This window comes from Dipodomys merriami, unplaced genomic scaffold, assembly GCF_024711535.1.
Source record: "Dipodomys merriami isolate MVZ:Mamm:240054 unplaced genomic scaffold, mDipMer1.0.p SCAF_28, whole genome shotgun sequence".
NCBI lineage: Eukaryota > Metazoa > Chordata > Mammalia > Rodentia > Heteromyidae > Dipodomys > Dipodomys merriami.
Genome location: NW_027204270.1, coordinates 17320137 through 17346926, shown reverse-complemented (window position 1 = coordinate 17346926; position 26790 = coordinate 17320137). Strand labels below are relative to the sequence as shown.

The window sequence follows — 26790 nt, the reverse complement described above, 5'->3', positions numbered from 1 at the left end:
ATCATTCGTCACAAGCTTTATTCCAACACTTGAGTGTACCTCTCACCTCAGGGCCAGAAATGGCTAACCCATGTTTTGTTCTTCACAATAAAGAGAAAGACCCTCTTTCCCCAAGTCCAAGAACAAAGAAACATATTAGGATTCCTTTCATTTGTAGCAGAGACACAGCAGCCCAGCCAATCAGTAATGAAACATCCTTAGTATCAGTTCTCTACCCCTACCCTTGCAGAATTTAAAACCTCAAAGGTTATATCAGAATCAAGGATATACCACAGACACACACATAAAGTTAAATCACTAAGATTTAAAACCTTATTTCAAAAGAAATATATTGACCCACATGTAAATTTATTTCTAACAACTAGCTGGGAATATAGCTTAGTGACCATGCATGCTTGATGTATGAGAGGCCCTGGGTTCAAATACCATACCCAAAAATTTAAAAAAAAAAAATCTAAGCTTAAAATAAATAATAGGATTCTTAAACAGATAGCTTTCTCTTCCCAGATTGTAAGAGAGTAGGCCAGCCTATTGGTAAAATGAGAGCTTATGAGATTATCTCTCTTCCCTTGAAATCTCAATAAGAGGTCAGAAAATCCAGTAGTTCTAACCAGGCCTCTGCTCTAACCTATCTCAGGAGACTGGCACTGGCAATGTTCACTACACCAAGACGCTGGATATACTTGACTTGGACAAAGACTAGGAAACCCAACCTAATGAATGACAGCATAAAACCAGAGACTTAGTTAAAATTGTGACACCATGTACAGACTCTTCCATCTGCGTCACACTGGAGAGCAGGCATGAGAGGCCAGATCAGTGCTTGGACCTCAGCTATGGATGGGCCCTAGTCCCCACCATCAAGGCAAAGGCACAGGGTCGGAGTTAGCTAAACTGAAGCAAGGGCAGGGGGTGAACATCTCTAGAAGATAGGGGCACAGAAGGCAGGCAAACAGAAATCCACTTGAACAAGCCTCACAAGAGAGAGACATCAGGTGGGCGCTGGTGGCTCAGCCTGTAATCCTAACTACTCAGGAGGCTGAGATTTGAGGATTAAAGTTTGAAGCCAGCCTAGGCAGAAATGTCTGAGACTCTTACCTACCAATTAACCAGCAAAAAGCTCTAAGTGGATATGTGGCTCAAACTCAAGGTGTGGTAGAGCACTAGCCTTAAGCCAAAAGGTAAGGTGAGAGTATAAGGCCCTGAGTCCAAGTCCCAGTACTGACACAGAGAGAGGTCTTGGGGGGGGGGGGGGGGGGAACATTCTTGAAGACTTTTGGATGAGTAAAGAAACCCAAGCAGCAGCTTTAGGGGAGTCTCTCAGGTACAGGAACTCTTCAGCTGTTCTGGGTGAACACCATGTCTGTCCACAAAAGGTGTCCGATTCCATGTGAAGATACACCTTACACCTCTCAGATAAGAACCCAACACACATACACACACAAACCTCCGCCAAACGTCACCAAACCACGGTAGCTGCTTAGCTAACTCCCTCTATCCCTCTGTCCACTCTGGCACAAAAATTGGGCCTCTACCGCCAGGCACGATTAAGCAGTTTTACTTGTGCCAGCCTCTTCGTGATCATAGTGGCAAAAACTAGGCCAAAGAGGACACTGCTGATGAGCACATAGTCATAGTCATCCTTCAGGACATCAAACTGTTTGGAGGGATAGACTCGAGTTTGGTAAATATCCAGGCCATAGGCCACCACCTGGAAAGCAGAGACAGAGAATTAGAACAGCAGCCAGTGAGCCTCTGCAACCTCAGACTTAGGTAATTTACTGAAGGAAATGGGATCCCCAGGAGTGAAACCCAAGAGCAGCTATCCCACAGGGCAGCTGTAGCCTCTACTCACCAGACAAGTAGACTCCAGGCCTGAAGGAGCTGTGTAGATACCTCGCATTCGAGAAACTGTCTGGTTATAGTTGATGAATCGCTCTGCATGGATCTGTACATCTGGAGAATATGGGATCAGGTTCTCCTCTCTGCAAAACACCAGCCAGGACAGGACACTGAGAACCGCCAGAGACCTCCTGGTGGCCCTTCCTGAGTCCTGCATGGGTGCCATGCCACATACCTAACCTCAAATCTCCCTCCATGTCTACTTGTACTAGTGATTAAACGTGTGGCAGCTGAAGCCGGGCACTGGTGGCTCACGCCTGTAATTCTAGCTACTGAGGAGGCTGAGATCTGAGGATCATGGTTCAACGCCAGTCTGGACAGGAAAGTCCATGAGATTCTTATCTCCAATTAACCACGGAAAAAAAAAGGGAAGTGGCACTGTGGCTCAAGTGGTAGAGCATTAGGCTTAAGCTGAAGAGCTCAGCGACAGCACCCACACCCAGAGTTCAAGCCCTACAACTGACCAAAAAAAAAAAAAAAAATTGGCAGCTAAATATAGGAAGGAAGGTTATTGGAGGGATTAAGACTGAGCTCTGGATTCCTGCCTTGTTCTAAACCAAAGCCTATAACACAGCTGACCAGCACTACACACTAGAGCAAAGTCAGGGCATTTTCGAACCCACACCCTGAGCCACTAACCCTGCTTTCTGCTATTCTTAGGAGTGCCTCAGTTCTGCATCTCCAAAAACCCAATTATCCCCCCCACATCTTCCCAGCTTGGTGATCCAAGCACTCTCATGCAGTGCCACAAGGCACACTCCTCTGGTCCTTATGCACTCCTTCCTCTCCCTACCTACACCTGTTTACACTCCTAATGAAGAGAGGAAAATGGAGAAATGGTGGTAGGTAATACAAGGTACTGCTGACAGTCAATATACTATTGGCTGCTACACACAATCTGGTCTTTAGGACTTCTGTGGCCTTCCTTCCTGGGAGGTCACCTCAGGCCTGACCTCTCTGCCCTCAGACTTAACCTCAGGACCATCCGTTATGCTGCCTCTTCCCTCTGCCTGGACTGTTCTCCCCCCAGTATCAGATGGTGAATCCCTTCACTACAGGTTTTCACTAACAAATTGCCTTTCCAGAGGGACTTTTCCCAGCCACCCATCTCAAGGTTCCTGTGCACATTCTCTACCACATCCTTCGTAGCCAATCCCAGTATCCTTTCTTCCTGTCTTTACAAGTACCTGACCCTACATGTTTTACTTGTTACTGACTTATTGTCCATTTCCGTAGAATGTAAGCGTCAGGAGGACAGAGTTCTTTGTTGGATTTGCTTTCATCCTGGCCCCAGCAAACCACGACAACCATGGCCAATTAAAGACCAAGGTTAAGCAGTAAGGTCAAGTTCCTTATGGCCAGAGCCTTTAGCACTGCCCAAAGGGTCTCACCTGCTTTGTTCTGTTGGGATTTCTGGGCGTCGAGGATCCAGCAAGGCTTTCGGGAGGGAAAGAATTGCTCCAGAAGGCAGCCCAACTGCAGGGGGGGAAATGTAAGTGTTCACACATATGCAATCCCATCGAGAGTGTTATTATATTCATATTACCAAAATACTATTACCACAGAAATTTAAAATACACTAAAGCCAAACAAACAGGGCTAGAAGCATGGCTCAGCAGTATAACACCTGCCTGGCAAGTGCAAGGCCCTGAGTTCAAACCATAGTCCTACCAAAAATAAATTCAAAAGGGTCAATGAACCTCCCTTAAGAAGCTAAAAACTGTAATCCAGTAATATGCATAGGTGTGAATGGAACTCTCAGGACTCTAGATGTTAGTTTCTCCATAGGTCAGATCATCCTAAATTACCAGAAAATTCAGTTCTAGAAGCAAGCCATGGTTATCAAAGAGTGTGGAAGGTCATGGATCTCCTCATCCCTGTCCTTCCATCCAGTAACAACTCCCAGTAAGCATGGAAGAGCTGGTGTCCACTGCTGTGGTAGGTAGTCTGGCAGGGCAGAGGACCAGGCAGTCTTAGACAGCACCAGTTTCAGTAATGATGATCCAAGTCCACAAACTGCCAAGAGGGCTGGCTTCCTCTTGACAATCAGATAGTAATACCTAGTGCTTGCCAAAGCTGAGAGTCACTAGACTGGACAGGATGAGATCATACCAGTTTCTATCCCAAGTCAGCACAGGTTATGTTGGGAATATCACAGGTAAATTTTCAAAACTACCAGGGAAGAGGATCACCAGAAATGAGGACTAAATGTAAAGTGAACATCTTTTTTTCTTTTTTTTGGTCAGTCGTGGGGCTTGAACTCTGGGCTTGGGTGCTGTCCCTGTGCTCTTCAGCTCAAGGCAAGCGCTCTACCACTTCAGCCACAGCACTTCTGATTTTCTGGTGCTAATTGGAGATAAGAGTCTCATGGACTTTCCTGCCCAGGCTGGCTTTGAACCGTGATCCTCAGATCTTAGCCTCCAGAGTAGCTAGGATGACAGGGTGAGCCACCGGCACCTGGCTAAAGTGGACATCTTTATCGTAAACAAAACTAAAAAAGCTTTGCCTGTGAAATAGAGCCTGGTCACCAACCTTCCTGTGCAGGTGGTCAAACAGCTCTACAGACAGTTCATCGCCTTCTGTCCCCCAGTCCAGAGGCCTCCCGATACTCACTGAGCAGGTGCCGGCTGGTGATGCCCCGCTCAGTGATGGTGGCTTCCATGGCACTGATGGAGGAGGGGAAGATGTAGGACTGCTGGAGGACCTGGGGCAGCTGGGGACGATCCAAGGAGCTGAAGGCAGTGGCATTGTACTGCTCGGTGCCCTCGTAGAGCTCCAGGGCAGTAAACTCATTGCGCCGAGCCTTGGTGTTCCAGTATTGGTACTGCAGGGTGACAGGGAAGCAGCTGAGGCTTGGCCCCTGGATAAGCTGGTAAGGGGAAATACACTAGAGGGCACCTAACACATTTAGCTACAGGTCCCACAGTAAAAACAAATGCCAGGCATGGCTGAGCCAGACTGGAAGTGACTATTTTTATCCCTACTTCACTGGTCTCCTATCACTAGTTCAAAGTTGGACAGTGAGGAATAGGAAGAGCTGAGATCAAACTAGATAGTCCGAATTCAGAGCACCAGCACCCCTAACCAGAACCTTGGCTGCCATCCAGGGAGGTTGGGATCCTAAGGGAACACGAAGTAGCAAGGGGGTTTCTGGAAAGGATTTCAAGTGCAGGGAGATATCATGAGCTGTCTCATGCTCCTGGTATAACTCCTTACCACCACCCAGTTCTCTGAATGCACAATATGAACAGGGCCTTTGGCTTTCCTCTGCACAGAGGAGTGGATGATGCGCCCCGTGACACCATCAATGAGGAAGATGCCGATGAATGTGCGCTCATGGTGAATATCCGTGCTCTCTGTCACCACAGCCAGCAGGTTGGGGTTCAGGCTCTGGGGAGGGAGGAAAAGCTCCTTTAGAATCAGGATGACACATCATCCGCTTGGCTATATTGTGAGCACACCAGCCTGGCAGAGGAACTAGTTAGCAGTAATCCTAGCTACTCAGTAGGCTGAGATCTGGGGATCACAGTTCAAAGCCAGCCCAGGCAGAAAAGTCCGTGAGACTCTTACCTCCAATAAACCACCAGAAAACTGGAAGTAGCACTGTGGCTCAAGTGGTAGAATGCTAGCCCTGAGCAAAAGAAGTTCAGGAACAGTGCCCATACTGAGTTCAAGCCCCTGGACTGGCCAAAAAAAATACACACACATGCACGCACGCACGCGCACACGCGCACACGATAACAACCATCAGGTAGTTTTACCATATGCCAAGCACTGGTGAACACAAGTATTTTACATAATCATCCCAAGAGCCTTAAGAAAAATGTATTTTATCTGGGGCAGGAAGTATATAGCCCATTGGTAAAGTGCTTCTGTGGCATGAGAAAGATCCTGAAGTCAATGCCCAGAATCAAACAAACACACACACACACACACACACACACACACACACACACACACACACACACACAAAATATTCTCACTTTACAGGCAATAAATTAAGGCTTTAAGGGATTAAACGGCTTTGTCCAAGACCATGTATGTACCAAGCTCCATGGCTGTGCTATACCTTATAGAGCACACTGCGGTCGCCCATTACCCGGCCCTGGGAATGGACATGCTCACTGCTGCGTTTCCCCTTCACCTTGACAATCCGCTGTACTTCTGGAGGAATGGTCAGCTCCCAGCTCAGTTCAGTGGTAAGATCCTAGATCAGGACAAAAGTGCTTGTGAGCACAACAGGTATACAGGCCTGAGACAGCTGTAGCTGACAAGTACTCCTGTTCAATCTCTGAGGCCTTTTTGCTGGAAGGAATAAGATCAGAAGATCAGACTCCTTGAAATATTCCAATGAAGATCTGACTTGGTGGCTCACGGCTATAATCCTAGCTACTCAGAGGAGGCTGAGATCTGAGGATCATGGTTCAAAGCCAGCTGGGCAGGAAAATCCATGAAATTCTTATCTACAATTAACCACCAGGAAACCAGAAGTGATGCTATGGCTCAAGTGGTAGAGCACTCACTTTGAGCTGAAAAGCTCAGGAACAGAGTTGAAGCCCCACAGGAAAAAAAAAAGAAAAAAGAATCTGGCCTATGAAGAAGTTTTAAACTCGCACTTTGATTAAGAAAAGTATTAAAAGGCCAGACATAATAGGTCACCCCTTTGATCCCAAATGTATCTATCTATCTGTCTTAAAAAAAATTTTTTTGTGGGCTAGGGTTTGCCTTAAGTAGTAGAGTTCCTGCCTAGGAAGGACAGGCCCTGAGTTTAAATCCCAACACACACATATGCATACACAAAATATAACAACCTCTCAAAACAAATCTACAACCCCCAAAAAAACCAAGAAAAGAACATAGAAACAACTTTTTTATTTGGTCTCCAATTATCCACTAAAAGACCAGAAGTGGAGCTATGGCTCAAGTGGTAGAAGGCCTAAGAGATATAGGAGGATCATGGTCTGAAATCAGGCAAAAAGTAACAAAAACCTATCTTTAAAAAATAATTTTTTAAGCCGGGCGCTGGTGGCTCACGCCTGTAATCCTAGCTACTCAGGAGGCTGAGATCTGAGGATCACGGTTCAAAGCCAGCCCGGGCAGGAAAGACTGTGAGACTCCTATCTCCAATAAACCACCAGAAAACCGGAAGTGGCGCTGTAGCTCAAGTGGTAGATCGCTCGCCTTGAGCTGAAGAGCTGAAGGACAGTGCCCAGGCCCATAGTTCAAGCCCCACGACCGACCAAAATAAAAAAAAATAAAAATAAAAATAATAATAATTTTTTAATTTTTAAAAAACTAAAGCAAAAAGGGCTGGGTGCAGGGCGCCAGTGGTTCACGCCTGTAATCCTAGCTATTCAGGAGGCTAAGATCTGAGGATCTCGGTTCAAAGCCAACCTGGGCAGGAACATCCGTGAGACATCTCCAATAAACCACTAGAAAACCGGAAGTGGCGCTGTGGCTCAAGAGGTAGAGTGCTTGCCTTGAGCTGAAGAGCACAGGGACAGCGCCCAAGCCCAGAGTTCAAGCCCCACGACTGACAAAAAAAAAAAGGCTGGGAATGTGGTTCAAGTGGTATAGTACTTCCCTAGCAAGTGCAAAGACCTAAATTCAAACCCTAGTACCACAAAAAGAAAAAACAAAAGGCCAGTAAGAAAGATTTTTTCCAAGGAAATGTTACCATTGATTAAGGTCCAGTGGTAACTGGCTAAGTTGGTAGGAGTCTGACGCATCTGCTATGTGGCTCTGTAGAGGAAAACAGTACACACTGTTCAGCACATAATTCTTCGCCCACAATATGGAGTGCTAGAGCCCTGTGAGGCTATGGGCTCATGCCTAGGAGGGTGCTCCTGCTCTCCTGATCTCACTGCCATCAACAGGGTGTGCTCTAGCCAGCAAGGCGTAACAAATATTCTGTAGAGTTCTCTCAACATTTTACTTCAAAAAATGGGTTTCTGAGCTGGGTATAATCCTAGCTACTGAGGAGACTGAGATCTGAGGGTCATGGTTCCAAGCAAGGCCAGGCAAGTACATGAAACTATTATCTCCAATTAACCACTAAAAGGCCAGAAGTGGAGCTATGGCTCAAGTGGTAGAGTACTATCCTTGAACAAAAGAGCTCAGTTTCAAGCCCCAGGTCCAGCACCAAAAAAAAAAAAAAAAAAGTTGTTTCTATGTTCTTTTCCTGGGTTTTTTGGGGGTTGTAGGTTTGTTTTGGGAGGTTGTTTATATTTTGTGTATGCATATGTGTGTGTTGGGTTTTAAACTCAGGGCCTGTCCTTCCTAGGCAGGAACTCTACTACTTAAAAAGCAAACCCTAGCCCACAAAAAAAAATTTTTAAGACATATAGATAGACGCATGTAGCTGTTACTACTGTATTATAAATGCTCAGAAAGGCCATGGCCCGGACCCAACAAATGGTAGCGGGGGAACAGCTAGGATGGGGCTGGAAGGGCAGCTCACAATTTGCTTGAGGACCTCTGATTCAAAAAAAAAGTATTGACATCCTGCATTTTAATAAAAATGTTATTAGTAGCCAGATGGCAGGTGGCTCATGCCTGTAACCCAAGCTACTCAAGAGGCTGAGACAGATTGGTGCAAAGCCAGCCCAGGCAGGAAAGTCCATGAGACTCATCTCCAATTAACCACAAAGGGGTAGAAGTAGAATTGTATATCAACTGGTAGAGTGCTAGCCTTAGGCAAAAAAGGGCTCAAGCTCTAGAAGTGTTACCAAAAAGGGGGAAAAAAATGATTAGTAACAAATAAAACAGACTTGGTAGCAAACACATATAATCCCAGCACTTATAGAGGCAAGAGGATCTGGAGTTCAAGGTCAACCCAGACTACTCAGGGAGACCCTTTTTCAGTAAACCCACAACAAATAAAAACCAAATAAACGGATGCCGGTAGCTCATGCCTGTAATCCTAGCTACTCAGGAGGCTGAGATCTGAGGATCGCGGTTCAAAGCCAGCCCAAAGCCAGCCCGGGCTCCTGCCCGTGAGACTCTTATCTCCAATAAACCATTAGAAAACCAGAATGTGGTGCTGTGGCTCAAGCCCCATGACCAAAACAAAAACAAATAAACCTTGTTTGCTACAACCTTCTTTGAAAACTTAGAAACTCATTAAAGCATCTCTAGAGAGTAAGGTCATCAAGGGAGAAGAAAGGCAGTAATTTGCTTGGAGTCAAACTCTTAAGCTCAGCCCTGGCTTATACATCCATGAAAAGCTCATTTGTCTCCTTTGTTTATGGCTGGCTTAGATAACATCCTTAGGACTCCACTGATTCAAGAAACACACATCCACTTCACTCCCTCCAGCTCCAAAGAACCATCTTTTTTATGAACTTGGAAGAATTTTTCATCACACACAAGGCTAAGGAATGTTTTTTCTAGATATAGTGGAACATGTCTCTCATGATATATAGCAAGACCATAGTTTAAAAAAAAAAAAAAAAAGAGAGAGGGCTGGGAAGATGGCTTAGTGGTAGAGCGCTTTCCTAGCATACATGAAGCCCTGGGTTCGATTCCTCAGGACCACATAAACAGAAAAAGCCGAAAGTGGCACTGGTGGTAGAGCACCAGCCTTCTGCAAAAAAGCTAAGTGAGAGTGCCCATGCCCTAAGTTCAAGCCCCAGTACAGGTACAAAAAAAAAGTAATAAAACTGGACTACACACCAGGCAGCTGGGTTCAAAATCTCAAACTCTGTGTGAGTTCTACAGGCTTCACAGGACAGTAGCAGAAGGCTTCCTGGTAAGCATATACCCATTCTATACAGCCCTGCTAACAAGGCTAAGGCCTCTTGTAACCTTGACAGCCAATGTGTATCAATGTCTGCACAAAGGTTCAGATACGTCAGAAACAGAAAAGTGATCCCATTTATAGAACTGAAACCCAAAGCACATGTTGTAGCAAGCTGGCCAGTATCACCTTTGTATAAACTCACAATCACTACTCAGTCACTATTCATAGCTCTCATCCTCCAAATGGAGAAACACAGCCTGCAGTATAGAAAGAGATTGTGGAAAAAGGTGGACAAGGGCAGAGACATAGCCTACAGTGCACTGCTCGATCAGTGGCATCTGGAGCCATCTCTGCCCACAGCAGCTTCCCCACCAGTGTGAACAACTGACTGAAGTAGACACAGACTGTGCTGGTCAAAGTGTATAACTAAAGGAGTGGTCTGACTGGCCTCTTAGTCAAATCATGGGGAAATACTAGAAGCCCTACAAAGAGTCATTCTGGAGCACTGCTTCCTTACCTTTCGAAGCCGATATCCACTGAGCCGTCCCTGCTCTGAATCCACCAAATAGAAGAAGATGGAAGGAGCCAGCTCATGTAGCTGCCGTAAGACATTGCGAGTGGCTGGGAAAGCTGTGACCTTGAAAAACCCAAATGGCCCACAAAAAACATTAAAGGAGAATTCAAGAATCTCAGGCTTCATTTCCCACCACCTGTTACTGCTTCTCCATCAAAGAGATCCTGAAGCATAAAGCAGCAATCTTTTTTGTTTCTTCACTCACTGGGCTTGAACTCAGGGCCTGAGCACTGTCCCTGAGCTTTTTTTGCTCAAGGCTAGTGCTCAAACACTTTGAGCCACAGGTCCACTTCTGGTTTTCTGGTAGTTAATTGGAGATAAGAGTTTCACAGACTTTCCTGCTTGGGCTGGCTTTGAACTGCAATTCTCAGATCTCAGCCTCATGAGTAGCTAGGACTACAGGCATGAGCCACCACTGCCCAGCTTTAAAGCAGCAATCTTAATGGAACCAGAGTCTAATGAACTCTGTCTAGGATTTAAATTTCACTAGGGCAGGAATAGCAGCCGTGTCTCTGAGAGGATGCCCTGAAGCATTTACTATAGAGAGCACTCCATCTCTAACCCCCACCCCCACACCCAGCTGCACTTGGATGCCTCCATAATGCTGAAGACAGTACCTTGTACTCATCATCTATCAACAGCAACACCTTGGCATAGTCTTGGTCCATGACTGGGAGAAGCAGGGACTGCAAGATGGGGCGCTTCAACACTGGGGGAGCCACCTGGCTCCACTTGCCAAAAATAGGATTGAAGACGTACAGAGAACTCATTCCTGTTTCCTAAAATGGGTGGCAAACTGTCAGACTCTAACATGGGAGGAATGCAAGTTGTACAGGTAAACCTGGTATGCTAAGAGTTCAGCTAAGTTTTGAGGAATTCCCTAACATTTGCCCTCTTTGTAGAAAATAAGTTCTAAAGGAAAGAACTTACTTGGATGATCCCCTAGGCAAACGTGCAAAGAAAAAATGTCAAATCATCTCCATCCTAAGCCATCAAGAACTAAACATGTTGGGGCTGGGAAGGTGGCTCAGTGGTAGAACGCTTGCCTTGCATGCCTGAGGCCCTGGGTTCAATTCCTCAGCACCACATAAGCAAAAAGAAAAAAAGCCGGAAGTGGTGCTGTAGCTCAAGTGGTAGAGCGCTAGCCTTGAGCTGAAGAGCTGAGGGACAGCGCCCAGGCCCAGAGTTCAGGCCCCACAACTGGACCCCAAAAAAAAAAAAGAACTAAACATGCTACAGGACTGATCAAAAGGTCAAAAACTGGGCTAGGTGTTCAGCTTAGTAGCAGAGAGCCTAAAAAGTCATGTACCAATTGCCAACTGCCAAATTCCCCAGTCATAAAACTGTCAGAATGGATCCAGAAAAGTCCATTCTACTTTAGAGAGAAAGACATATCAAACTCTTTGTGTCATGCTCTCCCTTTACAGAGACACAAGTAAACACTCAGCTACCAACAGCCTTTGAACCATTTTCCAGTCAATTCCACATCTGAGCTGGATAGTTCCTCCACCCAGGCAAAAAAGTAGCAAGAACAAGAGTCCTAACCGCTGAATAATTTTTTCTTGGACTCAGATTCACAAAGGATTAGAAGAAATTTAAATTTCAAAACACTAGAAGAGCCCCGCCCCTTGGGCTCACCTTGTCCTTTACCAGCAGGGTGCACTGAGGGGGGTGGGGGAAATGGGCAGTCGTTCTCTGGACCATCAGCTTAAAGGAGGAGTCCGGCTTCACACTAGGCAGATACTGTTTCCACAGGATAGTGCCAGAGCTGCTCTCAATGCCAAAAAGCTGCAAGATAAACAAATGAATGCCTGGCTCACAACTAGAAAGAAACCAAAGGACTGATTCTATCCTTGCAAACTGGAAGCAGCACTATCCCCTACCTAACAAAGCATTTTGTTTCCCAACCCCTGAACTCTACAATGTTGGCACCTGGGGCTCACTCCCTCACCTTGCCTGAGGCTGTCACCATCACCATCATCTTCTGCAGGTTGAACTCATCTCTGGCCAAAGTGTCAATGTTGATCTCATTCTTGATCTGACTTCGAGGCTTCCGAGCATCATAGAACATTTTCCAGAGGTGGGAGGTCCATGCCTGCAGCAGGATGAGCTGAGACGAGAGGCGTTTCAGGAACATCCCCAACAAACCATCTAGTGTCAGAGAAAGGCAACATACTACATGTCAGACCAGATGTCCAGCAAAGTGTACTTTTCCTAGAGAGAGACCTCTCCCTCTCCTGCAGAGCCTTCAAGCCACTCGCACTCCAGGCTAAAAGCCCATCTATGTCTGATACCCGTAGTCTCACACTCAGGTTCAGCCATGCACAAGCTTGTTCCAAAACCACCTTACCTTGCTTGCTCTTAGGACTTGATATGCCTGGAAACTTACAATAAGGGACTAGTGGGTTAAGGACCAGTCATGCAGGATATAGCCAGGCTGTGAATGTCTCAACCACAGCCTGCATCCAGGTCGGCTAGGGGAAGGTGTAGGGGTGCCAACAAAGCCAGAGAAGTGCAAATGTAGGGGCACAAGGTGCAGGTGTATGGATCAGGAACAGTGCTTCCATTTCCCACTGCTGCATTCCTAAAGGCCCACAGGCCTTCCTGTGGCCCATTTCAAGGGCCATCACTCCCTCTCTCTCCCTGACTCTATCCCAGAGGCCACCATTCTTCCCATCTCTGCTACCAGAGCAGAAATTGGTCACAGGTACTAAGTAACATGGTAAACATCAAGGTCTTGGAGTCTGGAAGGCCTGGATTAAAATTCAGCTCCATGGTACATGTCTGTCACTTTTGCTACTCAGAAGGCTGAGATCTGAGGATCATAGTTCAAAGCCAGCCCAAGCAGGAAAGTCTGTGAGATGCCACAGGTAGAGCGCTAGCCTTGAGCAAAAATGCTCGGGGACAATATCCAAGCCCTCAGTTCAAGCCCCAGAACCAGTACCAAAAAAAAAAATCAGCTCCAGTCTCCACAACCATGTGATTTGGGAAAATGTATTTAATTTTTGTGCTTTGACTCTTCATTTACAAAATGCTCTATAGCCCAGAAGTTGGTGCAAAAATTAAATCATATGACGTACATATGATTTACAGTTTAGCACAATGCCAGTACACAGGAAATGCTTACTAAAGCAGTGCCTTCGCTCATCTGTTTTCCATCCACCTCAGCTCAAGGAAGGAAAGTGAGGGGCAGAAGGGACAGGGCACAAGCAGAGCAGTCTCCGCATACATACGTACCTCACTGCTGCAAATCACAATAAACAAACAACCAAAAGCGAGCTATGTGGGCAGGCAACAAGCAACAAAGCAGCAAAGAGCAGGATTTACCTTGAATTGCTGGATCCAGGTAGCAGAAACAAATAGTAAAGTCAAATTAATCTTCAGCTTAAGAAAATGTGTGCCGCCCAGTGGGGTGCCTTGCCCAGAGTAGGCCCTCAACAGCTTATATAGGCTAGGGAGCTGGATGAATGACTGGGGGGGGAGGAGAGAGGTGGATGAGGGGAGCTGACAGGAAATGGCGTGAATCAAGCACACAGGGCTAGGTACTGGGCTATCTCTACAATAAAAAGAACCATTTATTTTCTCTAGGCACATGGGGACAATGTATAGACAGTACCTGACATGGTATGACATTTTTTTTTGGGGGGGGGAGGTCGTGGGGCCTGAACTCTGGGCCTGGGCGCTGTCCCTCAGCTCTTCAGCTCAAGGCTAGAGCTCTACCACTTGAGCCACAGCGCCACCTCCCACTTTTTTCTTTTTGCTTATGTGGTGCTGAGGAATCAAACCCAGGGCCTCAGGCATGCAAGGCAAGCGTTCTACCACTGAGCCATCTTCCCAGCCCAATGACATGGTATGACACTTTAAGTATTAAGTACTCAGGCAATAACAGCTACTGTTGTACTAAGTGAAGGTTGTTTTTTTTTCTTTTTGTCAGTCATGGGGCTTGAACTCAGGGCCTGGGCACTGTCCCTAAAGCTTTTTCAGACAAGGCTAGTGGTAGAAACCACTTTGAGCCACAGGAGCTCTACCACTGTGAGCCACTTCCAGTTTTCTGGTGGCTAGTTGGGAGATAAGAGTCTCATGGACTTTCCCGCCTGGGCTGGCTTTGAACTGTGACCCTCAGATCTCAGCCATCTGAGTAGCTAGGATTACAGGTGTGAGCCACCAATGCCCAGCAAGACAGTGTTTTTCATGTTGGTGGTGGTGGTGGTGGTTAAGGGGCTTAAACTCAGAGCCTGGGCACTGTCTCTGAGCTTTTTTGTTTAAGGCTCTAACATTTTGAGCCACAGCACCACTTCCCTAAGGGAAGATTTTTGTGCCTCCAGACTTCCCCATGGAGGGTCTTTCACAAAAAGACTGGATGTATACACCAAAGGGCTACAAACACGCTAGAGCTCCTCTGAAACATCAGGATGAGCCCAGGAAGCTAGGGATACCATGAGATCCAACCAGCCAACCCAGCCCCACAGCCACTCTGCTGCCCCACCCCTTTGGTTCATACCTGCCTTCTTGCCAAATTCTCCTTCCAGCTCAGCCTGTGCCCCAGTCAGGGGCAAGTCCACCATCTCCAGGCACACCACTTCAGCCAAGGACTCCTCACGGCTCCACAGCACCACCTTCCCTGCTACAGAAAACAGTTTACAAGAACTCGGCCTACCTCCCTGACCCTCTGGAGACTCTTCTAGGTGGCTAGTATAAAAACAGAAACAGCAGGGCTGGGAAGGTAGCTCAGTGATAGAGCGCTTGCCTTGCATGCCTGAGGCGCTAGGTTCAATTCCTCAGCACCACATAAGCAAAAAGAAAAAAGCCTGAAGTGGCGCTGTGGCTCCAGTGGTAGAGCACTAGCCTTGAGCTGAAGAGCTGAGGGACAGCGCCCAGGCCCAGAGTTCAGGCCCCACGACCAGACCCAAAAAAAAAAAAAACCAGAAACAGCAGACAGAGTGAGGCACTGGAATGAAGATGTCAAGTGAGGAAGGTTCTAAACCCACCCTGGAACACTAAGGAATTATTGAACAGCAGGATAGGTGGCCTTGGGGAAAATGCTCAGGGCACACTCCACATGATCCATGACTGGCAACCAGCCTACCAGAACTCCTGGGCAGGCTGGCCGCAGAGGGCTGGCTAAGGTACACTCACCCAGCTGCTGCAGGAAAAGTAGCAGGTGGTCCTGCGTCTGCACCAGAGCACGGTAGCCCACTGAGTCATCCTTCTTCAAGAACACCTGGATGTACAGCTGGAAGCCAAGCAGTCAGTGAGAATCCAGATGCCTCTGGGCATACCACATCCCAAGATGTCAGGAGAGGCCTGAGGTCCAGGCCCTGTACTGATGTTTAATCAATACAGCTATCACTTTAAAATCCAAGGAGTCGGGGCTGGGAAGGTGGCTCAGTGGTAGAGCGCTTGCCTTGCATGCCTGAGGCTCTGGGTTCGATTCCTCAGCACCACATAAGAAAAAAGAAAAAAGCCGGAAGTGGCGCTGTGGCTCAAGTGGTAGAGCGCTAGCCTTGAGCTGAAGAGCTGAAGGACAGCGCCCAGGCCTAGAGTTCAAGCCCCACAACCGGACCCCAAAAAATAAATAAAATAAAATAAAATCCAAGGAGTAAGCAAAGCAATGGTCCTGGGCCCTTGCACTGTCCATGGACTTGAGTGTATGACATCATTTGCCCGTGCCCAGGTCATAGCTCACAGAGTAGAAGGCCAGGACTGGACTTCCTATTTCAGAGATGAAGAAGCCATAGCCAAGAAGTGGAGGAACACAACTCCATGTCCCACAGGACACTAGGAAATATGACAAGTGCAGCTAGGGTTTCAGACAGTCTGAATGCCTGCTACACATCTTACTAGGTATGCAGCTCTAGTCAGGGGACTGAATACTACTAGGCCGTACTTCCATCTGTAAACCAGGTCAGTAATAACCACTACTGAGACAGTTGTGACAATATCACACAAGCTGAAGGCTGAGCAGTGGCAGCAGGGCATAATGCCTGCTGTTGCTCTTACTGATGACCAGTCTGTGGCTTAGGAAGAACAAGCACCCACATCTACATGCAGCCCATGGCTGTAGCCTGGCCCCACACTGACAAGCATCAGGATGAAGTCTAAAGGCAGAGGTTCTGACTCACCTTCTCAGGTCGGGTACCATTCTGCTCCAGGCCAAAGGAAATTGCAGTGTCCAGGAGCCGCCGACCTGTCTCCACTAAGTAGAGGTTAATAGTATAGGTCTGGTTGAAGCACATCAATGAGTCCTAGGGGTACAAACAGGATGGATCAATTAAAAAGATTTCCCTTGGGCTGGGAATGTGGCTTAGTGGTAGGGTACTTGCCTAGCATGTATGAAGCCCTGAGTTTGTTCCTCAGTACCAAATAAATAGAAAAAGACAGAAGTGGCACTGTGATTCAAATGATAAGAGTGCTAGCCTTGAGCAAAAGCACAGGCGTAGTGCCCAGGTCTGAGTTCAAGCCCCAGGACTGACAGAAAAAAAAAAGAATCTCCCTCACCAGCTAGGCTCAAATGATAGAGCAACAGTCTTGAATGCAAGTCCTCGAGTTCATGCCCTAGTATCAGCACCAAAATAAAAAGTCCAAGGAGGAAAAATATCCTATAGGAGAATTCAGACAAGCCAGGAGCTGGTGGTTCACACTATAATCCTAGCCACTCAAGAGGATGAGATCTGAGGATCACAGTTTGAAGCCAGCCCAGGCACAAAAGTCCCCATGAGACTGTTATTGCCAATTAACCACTCAAAAACCAGAAATGGCACTTGTGGCTTAAAGTCGTAGAGTGCTAGCCTTGAGCAAAAAGAGTTCAGAGACAGTGTCCAGGCCCTCAGTTCAAGCCCCATTACTGACAAAAAAAAGAATTCAGATTGGGGTTGGAGGCATGGCTCAGGTAGAAGAGCACCAGCCAATGCACAAAAGAACAAACTCAAAAGTCCCAATCTTGGACAAAAAAAAACTCAGACTAGAGGGGAATGCATGCAATGAAAAGTAAGAATCAAAGAAAAACTAAATCCTAAGCTGGGCATCAGTGACTCATACCTGTAATCCTAGCTACTCAGGAGATTGAGATCTGAGGATCATGGTTCAAAGCCAGCCTGGCCAGGAAAGTCCATGAAACTCTTTTTTTTTTTTTTGTCGGTAGCAGGGCTTGAACTGGGGGCTTGGGTGCTGTCCTTGCACTCTTCAGCCCAAGGCAAGTGCTCTACCGCTTGAGCCACCGCACTACTTCCAATTTTCTAGTGGTTTATTGGAGATAAGAGTCTCACGGACTTTCCTGTCCCAGGTGGCTTTGAACCATAATTCTCAGATCTCAGCCTCCTAAGTAGCTAGGATTACAGGTGTGAGCCACCAGTGTGCGGCCCATGAAACTCTTATCTTTAATAAACCACCAAAAAACGGGAAGTGGCACTGTGGCTCAAGTGGTAGAACACTAGCCTTGGGCTGAAGAGCTGAGGGAGAGTGCCCAGGCCCAGAGATCAAGTCCCACTACCGACCAAAAAAACAAAAACAGAACAAAACTAAAGCAGAAAAAAAATCCTAAAGCAGAAAAGAAGTACCTGGTAAATAAACAACTACTATAAAAAAAGAGGTTTTAGGAGGGAAGGAATGATAGAGGAAAAACAAAGGAGGAGGCAACAGTGCTCGATAGGAAATGTATTCATTACCTTGCTCATGTAACTGTAAACCCTCTGTACAGAATTTCTACAATAAAAAGTACAAAAAAAGAGATATTCCTAGTAAATAAACAACTAATGTACTTATCTTAGAAGGAAGCTGGAAGGTACAGTGTAGCAGAGACTTTCCAAAGAGAGGTATGACTGTGACCAAGAACAAGCAGAGAAAACCCACAGCAAAGCCTCAACTCTAGCCAGGGTCCTACACTGCCACCTAGTGGCACAACACAAAAGACTACTCAGCTCTACCAGGCCTTGGCTCCTGAGAGAAATCCAGAAATTGAGGCCCAAAGGAGAAAAAGGTTAGGAACAAATGCCAGAGATTCTACCTCATCACCAACCATGAAAAAGGACCAAAGCAAACACCATTCAATTTACAGAACTCAGAGCTTACATGAAGCTGGGAATTTGAGGAGACCTACTAGTCTCAGCACTCCTAACTTCCTCAGTGGCCCCAGACTTGTCACGCTGCCCAATGTCACCCTACCTGTGCACTGGACTTCTCTGAAAAGCTCGCCATTGAGCCATCTTCAGAATTGCTTGGTTTCTAGTAGAGGAAAAAGGAGGAAATTGAGCCAGGGTCATTTCCAGTCACCAAAACAAAGCTTTTATTTTCAGCACTAGAGAAAAGCAAACCTCATTTCTCATCCCTACCCATAAGCCCATGCACCCCTTAACAGTTCCAGGAGAAAGTGAAATGGTCATATCACCAGGCCTAGAAGGGGGTGTGTAGAGGGGAAGCAAGAAGTCACCTTTCAGCAGCCTCCCCCTCCTGCATTAAACCTGACCAGACTCCTGACTGCCAGGGATCCCAGCAGACACAAGGAGAGGAAGTCCATGTCTGATGGTTACTTTTGGTACTCACTGCCTCATTCCGACAAGTCATGACTGCGGCCACTGTCTTCTCTCCTGTGGTGGCAAAGCTCACAAGGGCAGTCTAGGGAAAAAGCAAGGTGTCAGTTCCCAATGGGGCTGTCCTAACCAGCAGCCTTCCAGAGGATCACTTCTAGTCAGGGGAAGGCCCTGACCTACAAGTTCAAAGCAGTCCCAACGTTGAGTGCCTCAGAGCAAAGGGAGGCCCCAGGTGCATCTAACAGAACTCTTCCCTCCCTCCAGCCCAGGCACAGGTCACCTAAACTCCAGACTGCGCTGCTATCTATAGAGAGGCTCTGACTGTCATCTCTACCTTTCCATAGTAAGGCAACACTTACTAAAGATCCTGTGTACTCCCTTTCCTACTCTCCAGCTACTCCTTTCCAACCCCTTACAGAATGGTGTTATAGGTCTTGGGCCTAAAAAGTGCCTCCTAGCAACTTTGTCTTCATTACACCCACCTGCACCCCAGCCATCGAGGTGTCTGTGGTTACCTGGGGAAAGTTTTTGAGCAGACTCAGAGCTCCGTGGTGGTAATGCAGCAAAGCATAGTGGCTTGGGGACACTTGCAGGAAGAACTGGGCCCGAGAAGGTTCCACTGGGTTGGGTTGGGTGGGGAGGACCCGGGGTTGGAAACCATTCCCAAACTCTAAGTTGAGAGACTGAGGGAGACAAGAAAAAGAGGATCAGGGAGAGAAGCCAATCAGCTGCTGTTCTACCCAGCGGATCCTCTGCCCCACTCTGCCAGTGGACATAACTAACCATTTCCTTACACCAGGTCACCCAGAGGCCTGAACTTCTCCCCATGGCTGCCCAGCTCAGAAAGGAAGCAGCAAAACCACCCAGAAATACACCACCACCCCCCCCCCCCAAGGAATCCTGTCACCTCTGCTAAGTCCCCAGACAATGCCTAGGGCAGGTGAGGCCTCTCACCTGCAAGGAGATCTGTCGAAGTTCCCACTCTGTCTCCAGGGCTAGAGTTTGGAGGGAACGAGAGCTCAAGTCAGGACACACCAGGACAGCCTCATCCACCACACCACAGGCTCCGGTGAGATGCTGCAGCCACGGGGTTGAAACTCTGACCTGAATACAAGACATGGAGGATCCTTATTGTCCTCTCAGTGCATCAGCAAGATCACTGCTGGAACCCCACAGAGGACCTTGAGCTCAAAGGCTCTGTGGAACGGGTCCCAAAGGAGTTTTTTCACTCCCACTGCCTGCCACCAGCCCCTCAAGAGCCTCCACAGATGAACCATCAGAATTTTCTGGAAATGTACGTTTATTTTTATTTATTTTTTTGCCAGTCCTGGGGCTTGAACTCAGGGCCTGGGTACTGTCCATGAGCTAAGTCTTTAGTTCAAGGCTAGCATTCTACCACTTGAGCCACAGTGCCATTTCCAACTTTTTCTGTTTACATGGTACTGAGGAATGGAACCCAGGGCTTCATGCATGCTAAGCAGGCACTCTACCACTAAGCCACATGCTCAGCCCAAGCTGGGTACCTTCAGCCACCTCAGAAAAGCCCCATGTGCAAACACAAGTACTTTATAAACACATGCAGATGAGGACATGGCAGTGGCAAGTGATGTGAATCACAGACCATGAATGCCTTTGCATCTGCCCAGCCAAGTCCCCTGGTCCCCAGTATAAAGAAGGCTCCATCAAATCTACTCTCCACTCCCAAGGCACCTCAAGCCATATGCCCTCCATACCTGCTGAACAATCTCTCCATCTTCCACGTTAAACTTGACAATGTTCACATGGCTGAAGGGAACAACGCCGAGGGCCCACACCACCCCAGAGCCATAAGAATACACCATCTGGTAGTGGATGCTGTCACTAAGAGAGACAAGAGACAGCATGACAATAGTGTTAGCTCTAAGACAGGAACATCTCCAGGGATCTTCCAAAGCCAGGCTGCCAGTGTTTAGCCAGCTACCACAAACTAACAATCCCCAAATAGACTTTATTTGGATCCCACATTTTAGATTTTGTCTTTGTTTTCTAGGGTTTTTTTGTTTGTTTGTTTTTTTGGCGGGAGGAGTGTCTGAAGTTTCTTTGCAGTGCTAGGGATCAAACCAGGACCTCACCATACTATATAAAAACAAATTCCTAGCCTTTCTTAAGCTAAAGAGGGGCGCCAGGTGCCAGTGGTTCAGGCCTGTAAGCCTAGCTACTCAGGAGGCTGAGATCTGAGGATCACGGTTCAAAGCCAGCTTGGACAGGAATGTCTGTGAGACTCTTATCTCCAAAAAACCAGCAGAAAATCAGAAGTGGCTCTGTGGTTCAAGAGGTAGACCCCTAGCATTGAGCTGAAGAGCACAGGGACAGTGCCCAAGCCCAGAGTTCAAGACCCACAACCAACAACAACAACAACAAAAGTTAAAGAGGGACAACACTGGGCCTACCTACATGCACACAGGGCACAATCACCTGAGTAAGACCTCCTTCTGGGGGTGGGCTGCCATACCGCAGGTCCTAACAGTCGCCATGGGTCTGACAGACTTATGGATGTTTCTCTTCTGGCCCTACAGGAATCTGAGTTGTTTTTTTGGTTTGTGTTCTTCTAGGTCACTCCAGCTCTACCTCCTGCCTGAGTCTAGGATTAGAGATGTGTACCACCATACTCAAGAGAGTGCAAATTTTGATCCTGCTCTAAACTTTGAAGATAGCCACAGATGGTTATCTTTCCTTCCTTCCTCCCCTCCCCTCTGTTCTGTTCCCTCATCTTCAGCACTTTCCACTCCTAGGACCTCTTGAAAACATCTGAAAACTCACATTCTATTGCCTTTAATCTCAAAATTCCTCTGGGTTCATCTTGTTTTAACTCATTATGAATGAAAGGTTCAATCTAACTTGCGCTAGAAGTCAAAAACTCCAAAGCACCACATTGCTTATGAGAAAGTGGCTCTCTTACTTGGCCAGCTCCAGTGTCCCAGTTTAGAAGTTTTCTCCTTCCTGAAAAGGAAGTACTCCAAATACAGCCACAGCCTTTGTGCTTAGGCCTATAACCAGCAAATGTACCACATCACACACAGCAACACGAGGGCTCTGCTGTAGCTCTTGAAAAGAGAAAGAGGGCTGGAGGAAGGGGAAAAGGACACCAACACCAGGCCATACCTTTCTGGAAGATGCTCCACCCACTTCAGGTGCCCACTGGACAGGTGATGGAGGGCAAGAGTAGTCTTCTTCAGGACAGCAACATAGCGCACCGCCTCCTGCAGCCCCACCAGCCCGAGTGCCTGGAAACTAAGCATAGATACAGGTGAGAACCTCAGGCTAGAGCAGACAGTCCTATTGCTGCCACTGCTCCTTGGTACGGAAGCAAACAGGCTTTAGAATCAAACATGTTGATTCTGACTCTGCCTGTCCTTAGCCAACATGAATGGCTACATTGCAACCACTTGATCAAACTGCTTCCCTGAACCCCCGCAAAAATCTAACAGTTATTTATTCCTTCCCCTGGAACTTCACAACAGCCAGGACAACCTGCTACTACACACCTGTCCTTGAGCTAAAGCCTACCTCCCCAGCTAAGTATGAACCTGATAACAGCTGTCTCACATTGACAAGTGTGTCCCCATTGCCTATGTCTACCACATGAATTACGATTGCAAGATGTGGGCACTAATGCAAAGACCCCAATAGCTTAAACAGACTTTGCAAAGACGAGACAGTGATTCAAGCTTTGTGTTTCTAAACACAAAACTAAAACATGCAAAATGTTAAATATGTTCTCACATCTAGAACACAGCAAAGTTCACACATTATGGTTAGACAGGATAAATAAGAATAAACACTGCATATCCATACAAGGCTGCATCTAATGGCACCCAATAAATGTTGCTGTAAATATATGTGCCCCACAAGATCAAAGTGCATCAAGATGTCTGATGCACTTTGCCTCTCCAGTGGTCCCTGGAAAAAGCCAAACAGCCCAGAATTGCTGTCTATGCAGTTCCACACTCCAGCAAAACCTTTCATCCACAATGAAACTCAGCTTCTTCTCCTACCTGCCACTATCCAAGGTTATCTCCCAGTTCAGGCCCCCAATGTTAGTCTCCCAGGAACGCATGATGCGGCCTCCGCTTGACACAGTGATTGCATCTGTAAGAGAAAAGATGGGGAGGGAGTCATTTCTCACACTTTCTCTATTGCCTTTAAGGTCCCTGAACACTGGTCCCAACTCTGAACTATACATCCAATAGATGTTTAATGGGGATATGCCCTCACTGCCAGAAGCACCCCTTCTCCTTCCCACATCAGACTCTACACAATAGAAGGAACCAAGGAACAGGAGAGGGGAAGATGCCATGAGAGAAAGAGTTTGCTAGCCTCTGCTTACCCTGTCCATGAAGCAGCATGGCATCCACAGACCCTTCTGCGGTGCCCTTGTCCACATGGCGCCACACTGAAAGACAAAAAACATAAATATCCTATGGATATTACCATGACCAAAGAAGACTAAAAGTGGGCTGAGGAGGTCTTTGCACCACCACCATTAAGAAAGGCATCTTTTGGCCAACATGTCCCTACCTCAGGAAGCATCCAGGCAGGTATAGCAAGCCACAGGCTGCTCAGATTCACTATGATCAGTGGTGACAGAGCTGTCTCACTTTCATGTGTCCCCATGGTGTCTGCTAAGTGAATTACATTCCCACCCCAAACCACCCAGACTGTGCAGCTCACTCACAGATCTCTCCAGTACGAGAATTTAACGCTGCAATCACATTCTTCTCTGTGGCCACAACCAACTTCTTAGATCCAGGAGAAAATTCCAAGGAGGCAAACTTGAGCTTCCCAACATACTGCTGTCTCCTGTGGAAGAGTACAGGGGGCATAAGGAGCAGAAAAATCACTGTACAAAAAGCTTGAGAAAAGACAAAGACCTGGGAGATCACCACCACAACTACTGTGCCACACAGAAGGAATGTCTATTACTGAAGAGATCTGACCAAAAGCAAAATTCTCATTCAGCAGAGTCTAAAGCAAAGGCACAAGTTTTCCAGTAAAATATATATACATACTTACTCAAGAAGTAACACTCCCCCAAAGAGCCCCTGGCCCATACCCCACTAAAGCTACAATCTGCTTTGTATTCACTAAAAGCAGGACTGGGCACTCAGCCTATAAATCAGAGACACCCAGGCCCTGCCTTGATGAGCACAGAAATAAGATCTTTTTACCTTCTTTCTACCTGGACAACATTTCCAAAAAAAGAGAAGAAAGTATCCAATAAAACTGCCCAGACTAGGACAGGACTTTGTTCTCCACACCCCTTTCTTTCTCTTTAGCCCAGGCTGGCTTCAATCTAAACTCACCCTTAGACTGCTGGTACTATTGGTATGGACCACTACATTCAGCACAGAGGTTTGTTGAAGTCAAGAATATGGTCTACCAAGGGCAATTTAGAGAAAAATAGGGTAAAACTGATTACTGTGCTGGGCAATGATCTGTGATCCAGGATAAAAATAAATACAGCTGGCCGGGCACTGATGGCTCAGGCCTGGAATCCTAGCTACTCAGGAGGCTAAGATCTGAGGATTGAGGTTCAAAGCCAGCCTGGGCAGGAAACTCTGTGAGACTCTTATCTCCAATAAACCACTAGAAAATTGGAAGTGGCGCTGTGGCTCCAAGCGGTCGCTCGCCTTCAGATGAAGAGCTGAGGGACAGCGCCCAGGCCCAGAGTTCAAGCCCCACGACCAACCAAAAATAAATAAATAAATACAGCCTGCCCTAAAACAGAATGCTTTTAACTATCACATACCACTTATCAGAATGCTATGCCCATATTGATGGTGCCCATGTAGGGGAATACAACGGTCCAAGTAGCTTATACATGCAAGCTACTAAAATACAGTGTGGGGCTGGGGAGATGGCTCAGTGGTAGAGCACTTGCCTTGCATGCATGAGGCCCTGGGTTCGATTCCTCAGCACCACATAAGCAAAAAGAAAAAAAGCCGAAGTGACGTTGTGGCTCAAGTGATAGAGTGCTAGCCTTGAGCTGAAGAGCTGAGGGACAGCGCCCAGGCCCAGAGTTCAGGCCCCATGACTGGACCAAAAATAAATAAATAAATAAAAAATAAAATACAATGTGAAAGTTGGCCGGACAAACTATAATGCTTCCTGCCTCCTGCCAGCCCACACACTTATCAATGAGTGTGTTATAGACAAGATCTATGAGGGCCAAATGGAGGGAACTGAACATTTCCATACCATTATGGAAAGCATTGGTGATCAAGCCAGTACCTTCATCTGCTTTTGGAAGTAGACCTTGCCAGACCACCACTGGCAATACAGTCTTTAAAACCTTGAAAAGAACAAAGATAGAAGCTTATCTATACTTCACAGTATCAAACTGTTCCCTGGTTCTAAGTCTGAAAGCAAAAAATTTAATACAGAAGTATACTACAAGTATGCATTTTATATGAGTTACCTAATTGGAGATTGCTAACTATATTTATTTTTCTTTTTTTTCAGATCTAAAATGGGATTCAAGTTAAGGACTTGACACTTTTCGATCAATGACCAGTGCTATACCAACTGAGCCACGCCTCCTATTCCTAGATGCTAGCCTCCTATTCCTAGATGCTAACTATAAACAACTTTTTCAGTACATAAAGAACAATATATTCCCAGACATGATGGAAATGTGTAAGAAAGCCTATACTGCATATGATAGAATCTAGTGTATTAGAAGAAACCAAAAACAAAACAAAATAAAAAAAAACAGGAATCAGGTTTAATGAGGTCAAAAGGAGAGCCCAAATCCAATAGGACTGATGTCTAAGAGGATTAGACATCAAAGATGTACACAGAGCCATATGAGAGCTCTACGTGCACACAAAAGGAAGGCTATACTGACCAGGAAAGAGGTCTTATGAGAAACCATCTATCAACACTTTTACCTTAGATATCCAATCTTCAGAACTTTGAGAAAGGTGCCAGGCAGGGCGGCATGCACCTATAATCTGAGAAAGGTGCCAGGCAGGGCGGCATGCACCTATAATCTGAGAAAGGTGCCGGGCAGGGCGGCATGCACCTATAATCCCAACTATTAGGCTGAGGCAGAACTGGACAACATAGTGAGCCTCAAAAAATTATTTTAAAAAATAAATCAGAAGAAGAAAGAGAAGAGAGGATGAAGGGAAGGAGGGAGGGGGGAGGGAAAGACAGCCAGGCTCCAATGTCTCATGTCTGTAATCCCAGCTACTCAGGTGGCTGAGATCTGAAGATCCTAGTTCAAAGCCAGCCAGCCAGGGCGAGCAGGAAAGTCCCTAAGACTCCCCTCTCCAATTAACCAACAAAAAGCCAGAAGTGGAGCTATAGTTCAAGTAGAAGAGATCCAGCGTTGAGCCAAAAGGAAACACTGTCCAAGCCCTGAGTTCTGGCCTTAGTAAGAGATGAATAAATAAATACATGGAACTTTCTGGATGATGAGAGCTCGGGGCAGCCAAGTCTTGATCTTAGGGCTGCCTTGAGATTGAAGGGGAAGAAGACTCTGCTTAGGACTTGTAAGACAAGAAGTCCCTATTGACACCGGGGACGCTAGTCATCTGTCACCAGTCACCCAAATGGGGCCCTGCCTGGGGAAGTGCGAATCATCGACCTCCGACGGGAACCCCAAAGCAAGCCTGGATGACAGGCTCGGCTCCGAGAGCGTGCAGCCTGTGCAGTCCTCCACACAGGCCGGGCGTGGACGAGCCCCCCGCGCTCAGCTTCCAACTCCTCGGCTGACCTCTCAAAAACTTCCTTCCGGAACCAGGGGCGGGGGGAGCCCACGCCTTCCCCTGGCCCGGTGCCCTAAGCTCGGTGGCCGACCCTGCTCCGTGGAAACGTCCAGCAGGCGCAGGACACGCGCCTCCAGCTCCCCCAACCACCCCCATACGTACGCACCAGTCAAACTTTCCCACTTGGTCCTCGTAGACCGCGGCTGCAGGGACGAGCAGCGCAGCCCAGAGCCACCACAGGGAAGCCGGCGCCGCCGCCATGATGGAGCCGCAGGCCCCGCCCACCGCGGGCCCGTC

General features: G+C 47.1%; 1 protein-coding gene across 3 annotated transcripts; it reads right to left on the bottom strand.

The window, feature by feature from the left end:
• Positions 1 to 26775, bottom strand: Emc1 (ER membrane protein complex subunit 1). Of its 3 annotated transcripts, none has more exons than XM_070037805.1 (23): positions 26660 to 26775; positions 23457 to 23581; positions 23109 to 23174; positions 22777 to 22870; positions 21884 to 22012; positions 20476 to 20602; positions 19697 to 19846; positions 19258 to 19425; positions 18756 to 18827; positions 18378 to 18437; positions 16340 to 16462; positions 15354 to 15450; positions 14719 to 14841; positions 12169 to 12368; positions 11856 to 12005; positions 10835 to 10996; positions 10161 to 10280; positions 5972 to 6109; positions 5119 to 5292; positions 4516 to 4726; positions 3294 to 3378; positions 1856 to 1985; positions 1 to 1711 (listed from the first exon to the last, which is right to left on the bottom strand). In XM_070037805.1, exons 1-23 carry the CDS (start codon positions 26752 to 26754, stop codon positions 1532 to 1534), a joined length of 2979 nt encoding a protein of 992 aa, XP_069893906.1. In that variant the 5' UTR covers positions 26755 to 26775; the 3' UTR covers positions 1 to 1531. The 3 variants fall into 3 exon arrangements, with proteins under 3 accessions (XP_069893906.1, XP_069893907.1, XP_069893908.1); XM_070037806.1 differs by having other exon boundaries at positions 14719 to 14838; XM_070037807.1 differs by lacking the exon at positions 26660 to 26775 and adding an exon at positions 24980 to 25061.
• Between the last annotated feature and the right edge of the window lie 15 nt (positions 26776 to 26790).

Coding starts and splice junctions, on each gene's coding strand:
- Emc1 (XM_070037805.1), bottom strand. CDS start 26,754: ATGGCGGCGGCGCCGGCTTCCCTGTGGTGGCTCTGGGCTGCGCTGCTC. Junction 19,426..19,696: donor TTCGACAGATCTCCTTGCAG/GTGAGAGGCCTC, acceptor TGTCTCCCTCAG/TCTCTCAACTTAGAGTTTGG. Junction 1,986..3,293: donor ATCCCAACAGAACAAAGCAG/GTGAGACCCTTT, acceptor GGTGTTTTGCAG/AGAGGAGAACCTGATCCCAT.